This window comes from Notothenia rossii, assembly GCF_949606895.1.
Source record: "Notothenia rossii genome assembly, chromosome: 2".
Taxonomy (NCBI): domain Eukaryota; kingdom Metazoa; phylum Chordata; class Actinopteri; order Perciformes; family Nototheniidae; genus Notothenia; species Notothenia rossii.
This window is the reverse complement of record NC_136904.1, coordinates 86,408,114-86,413,101: the sequence shown is the minus strand read 5'-3', so window position 1 is coordinate 86,413,101 and position 4,988 is coordinate 86,408,114. Positions and strand designations below refer to the sequence as shown.

Sequence of the window (4,988 nt, the reverse complement as noted above, 5' to 3'; positions counted from 1 at the left end):
TTTTTATCAGAGAATTCAGAATTTTGAAGCTCAGGGGGAATACATCATGTTACGAGGAACCGGTAGATGATTACTGTGAGCTGTGGTGCCACCTTTCCACCCCTGTGTGATGTGTAGCTGAGAGCAGGCAGAATGGTTAATTTACATTAACGTTGTGTGTTTATGTGAAGACTGGGATAGGTTGTCATGACCGAGCGATGTCCTGTGTGTTCTAGCTGTTTTACATTCAGTTACTTAATGCTGACAAGCTTTGAGCGTCATCATTTCGTGAAGAAGAAATGTTTCAGTAAAAGTGTTTTTAGTATTTTTTTCAACATCATCGTCTGGTGAACATCTTATTTGGCTAACTTATCTGAAACTAAAGCAATTTTTAATCTTTATTATTTTACTTTTGTCTGCCCAATAATAAGACCGTTTTCTCAGGATTTTATTTCAAAACCTTTTTTTTTTGTGTGTATCTATTGTATCTGCTTTTTTATGTGTCAGTCACACAAGCTGGTGAAGTTTCATTAGCATGTATTCTTTATTTTTAATTGTCTCCCCTAACTTACTACTAAGGGATTGAAAATTAACCAAGAGTTACTGCTAAAGACCAATTCAAGCCACCCATTCATGCAGGCAGGCTGCTATTTATACGAGTTTCCCCTTAAATCCTGCCAAATGTCAGCAAAGACACACACACACACACACACACACACACACACACACACACACACACACACACACACACACACACACACACACACACACACACACACACATACCTTAGAAACACGTTGATTTATCTCTCTTTCTAACACAGGTAGTGAGGAACATTCATAAAAAGAATGACATGGTTACCAGAAGTGTGTGTATCAGTCAACAGTTTTTGTTTATGTCCATGTGGAAAAAATTCTAAATGTGACATTTGCAGTGAAACATTAACTTCCAGGTTTGTGTTATTTTCTGTGTGTTCTGTTTGGTTTGTTCGCAGCTACTGTAGCAGCTGACCTTTGACCTCCCTTTGGCCTTTTTTTCCACGACTCCCAAATGATCTTCCACATATCAATACGACATTAGATTTACGGTATTAGCTCATTAGCTGACGTGTTTCTGTTTGTTTGTGTGCATCAGAGACAGAGAGAGTAAAACACTGATTGTTTCTCACAGCCAGCGTCCTGAGCTTCTTACTGCCTACATGTGTATCTGCCAAACCCATCATCTGTGGCAAAAGACCCGCCGCCTCGTGTCCCTCTATCTCGCTGTCACCTTGGCAACCGCTGCCGAGGTGAACCGCCAGCTGGGACGGCCGACCTCTGATGGCTGCGATCCAGGAGCTCGGTCCACTGGATGTATGGTGCTGCAGCGTATATCACACCAAAGAGAGACGCATGTGAGGAGTTCAATCAGATTCAATAGTGTCAACACATAAGAGCTGGGAAAAGTACAGATTATGTTATATCTATGTGACTGTTTGCTTTATTTGAACCTGACCTGGTATGACGTGTATTCCCTTTGTGGAAATTGAGTTTTGTTTTGTTTTATTTTAGGTAATTTATCTGTTTGTTGTTAGAGTTATTATCAATGTTTGAGACGCATGTGAGGAGTTCAATCAGATTCAGTGGTGTCAACACATAAAAGCTGTGAAATGTTGAAACAGATGATTTTATATTTATGAACGCAACTAGGAGGCCTAAAAGCTGGGAAATGTTGTAATAGATCACTTTGATTGATTTTATTTTGTGTTGTTTTATGGATGTTTTTAAGAATGCTCACCCTCTAAAGTGTCTTTGAATATCTTGAAAAGCGCTCTATAATTAAATGTATTACTATTATGATTATTATTTGTGTGACTGCTTAATATGAACCTCCTAGGTATCTTGTTTCATTCTGTTTCGTCTGTTTTTTTCTGCAATTTGTATCTTTGCAACACTAACTGCTTTCCTTTCCCATAGTTATTTTCAAAGAGTATAACCACAGGTTTGAAAAACAGCTTTGTTCCAGCAGACATCGCATACATTTACAAGTTGTAGCTACCGGCTTTCTGACTGCTAAAGAATATGTTAATTATTTGTATTTCAACAGTCCAAAACTATAAATGTCCGTTTAGTATCATATATGGCAAAAACTAAACAAAAATGATCATATTGTCCCATCAAAGAGGCTGGAAACAGCAAATCATTGTTTTTTAAATTAAATTGAAGAATGATTTAACTATTCTGTGAGTTTATGATTTTAATTAACTGACTGGTCATTGCTCTAGATAAGAAACTATTAAGAGGAAAGCCAAGGCAGAACAACATTATTTTTCAGAGTTTTTAACATATACGCAGATATTACATTTTGTCACGAATAACTTTGCGTTTTGTTTGACCGAACCCACTGAAAAGCAGCAGAACAAATGTTTGTGGGTGTTTGTGAGTCTAAGGTATCTCAACACAATTATTTCTTAAGTCAAATTTATTAAATACTTTGTCTATTCCATGAAAATAAACACAGTGGAAAAAAAATAAATAGACCAAATCATCACCAGAGAATACACAGCAGACTAACTTGTACATAAACTTAAGGGAATGTTTGCTATTTTGACAAAAAGGAGTTGAATGAAAAAACACAATACTGGTTTTACTTTAAGTCGCTCTTTGATCACTGACTGTGTCACAACACAAATCCACTGACACACAACACAAAAGTTAGAAACACATTTGAAGGAAGATAAATTATTGCTCATTAAAAAACACTTAATGCTGAATAAAGCGCATTAAACCAATGTCTTTCATATAAAAGAAACATAGGCAATAACCCTGTTTAGCCAGTGGGACATCAAACTCTGCAGCATTAAAGGGGAACTTTTATGTTGAACATTACCAAGATTTGGAAACATTTTTCCTTGAATCTCTTGGTATCAGATTGATAAAATGCCCGTAGGCTCTTTTGGTGAACACACATTGGGATTAATAAACTTTTTTTCATTTTCTGTTCAGACTTTTTTTCATTTTCTGTCCCAAAGGCTGATTCATAGTGCAGGAAAATACCAAAGGATGCATACAAGTGTTCTGCTCTTGGAAACAACATTATTGAGGACCATAGAACATGGGGACATATAAGAAAATGTTATGAATGATGCTATCATTTGGGGAAACATGACATATTATCTAAAAAAAAGTTCTGATTTATTGTCCGGTAAGTTATTTTCACGTGTCGCTGTACATCCTCTTGCAGTCTATGGAGGGTGACGGTGTGTCCGGTCCCATGCTGCCCACCTGCGAGTACGCGTCCTCCGGGGTGCGAGGCAGTCCTGGCGGCGTCATGCGCTTCTCTTTCTGCCTGCGGTTGCAGAACCAGACCCTGACCACCTCCTTCTCCAGCTGCAGGGAGTCCGCCAGAGAGGTGATCTCCAGGGCGGCAGGCTTGGGACACTTGAGGAAGTGGCTCTCCAACGCGCCTTTTACGCTCACCTCGATCGACGTGCGCTTTTTCCTCTTCCTGCCCTGCGTGGCCATCTTATCGATGCAGGTCGGGCTCCCGGTGGTGGAGTCGGCCTCTTCCAGCCACTTGTTCAGCAGAGGCTTCAGCTTGCACATGTTCTTAAAGCTCAGCTGGAGCGCCTCAAACCTGCAGATGGTAGTCTGTGAGAACACGTTGCCGTACAGGGTGCCCAAAGCGAGACCGACGTCTGCCTGCGTGAAGCCCAGCTTGATCCGCCGCTGCTTGAACAGTTTGGCGAAAAGCTCCAAGTCATCAGACGTCGGCGTGTCCTCGTCTGAGTGCTGCTCGTGGTTCACGCCGTGGTGCTGGCTGTGGTGCGTGTGGTGGTTGTTATTGTTGTGGTGGTGATGATGGTGATGGTGGTTCCCGTGGTCGAGTTCCGGGGACTCCCCGCGCAACACCCCGTGGTGCATGAGGCTCTGCCCGGCGTGGGAGCTAAGCATCCCGTTGACAGTGAACCCAGGCTGGGAGTAAATTAGCGACTGTTGCTGCTGCTGCCCCTCGGTGATGCTGATGTGCGCCGCGGAAGAACCTCCCCAACTTCCCTGGTGCGCCTGATGCGTCCCCAGGTGCGGGGGTCTGTGGTGCAGAGCGGTGCCTGTATGGAGGTCCTCCCTGCCCCTCTTCACGTCTTGTGGCTGGGAGCTGGGGGGCCACGGGGAGCCGGCCTCGGCTGCTGCCACCGCGGCTGCAGCTGCTGCGGCTGCTGCGTGAGGCAACGATGTCACCCACTGGTGGGCATGGCTCAGCATGTGCCCCCCGTTGCTCGCCACCATGGCTCCCTGCATGAAATCACTCTGAACCATCTTGACTGAAGGGTCCCCTCTGTATCCACTAGACACCGTGGTCACAGCGGTGCTGCCCGGCTGCATGCCCCCGACCCTCCGATCAGAGTGAAGCACCGGGCTGGACAAAATCCTGCTGCTGGCGAGGTAAGGACTGGAGGTGGCTGTTGCCATCCCCCAATGCATAAATCTTCAGATATCTCTCTCTCTCCTTTGGTAAATGTTATTCTAATCCATACATAAATGCAGTCTTAAAGAAAGCAGGAAGTCACTCCATAGGGGCTCAGGTGATTTTGGTTAGATTGTGCAGCATTCCGGTTCAACAAAACTTCAAAACTTTTCTCTGTCCCGGGAGCTCCTCCGTGCGTAATCCACGGAGCTGATGGGAAAAACCTTCTCCTGTTCCAAAACGAGGAGCAGATTCACCTAAAAACACTGATATTAATGTTTTAAAGCGATTAAATGAATACAAAATAATGTAAAGTCTGTCTGGTCCTCTCGGTAGTTTCGCTCACTGCTCTACCAGTCCTCTGCGCAGAGAAGAAAACGAGCATGTGTTTACGTTGTGCCAAGGCTGCGTATTCCTCTCCCATCTCCATCCAATTACAACAGAAAGCCTCTGCAGAGCTCCTGCTGATTGGACGCGCAGTCAGAGAGGAGCTGTGTCTCAGTCCAGCCTCGGGTGCACAAAGTTACAGCTGCAGGAATAAAAGCAAAAATAAAGACAAATATTAC

General features: G+C 43.7%; 1 protein-coding gene across 1 annotated transcript; it reads right to left on the bottom strand.

The window, feature by feature from the left end:
* Nucleotides 1-2,421: 2,421 nt before the first annotated feature.
* pou3f3a (POU class 3 homeobox 3a) lies at nucleotides 2,422-4,781 on the bottom strand. Its single transcript, XM_079665315.1, has one exon. The coding sequence runs from the start codon at nucleotides 4,437-4,439 to the stop codon at nucleotides 3,174-3,176; it is 1,266 nt and encodes a 421-aa protein (XP_079521441.1). The 5' UTR covers nucleotides 4,440-4,781; the 3' UTR covers nucleotides 2,422-3,173.
* Between the last annotated feature and the right edge of the window lie 207 nt (nucleotides 4,782-4,988).

Excerpts from the sequence above, each read along its gene's own strand:
- pou3f3a (XM_079665315.1), bottom strand. The coding sequence starts at position 4,439 with ATGCATTGGGGGATGGCAACAGCCACCTCCAGTCCTTACCTCGCCAGC.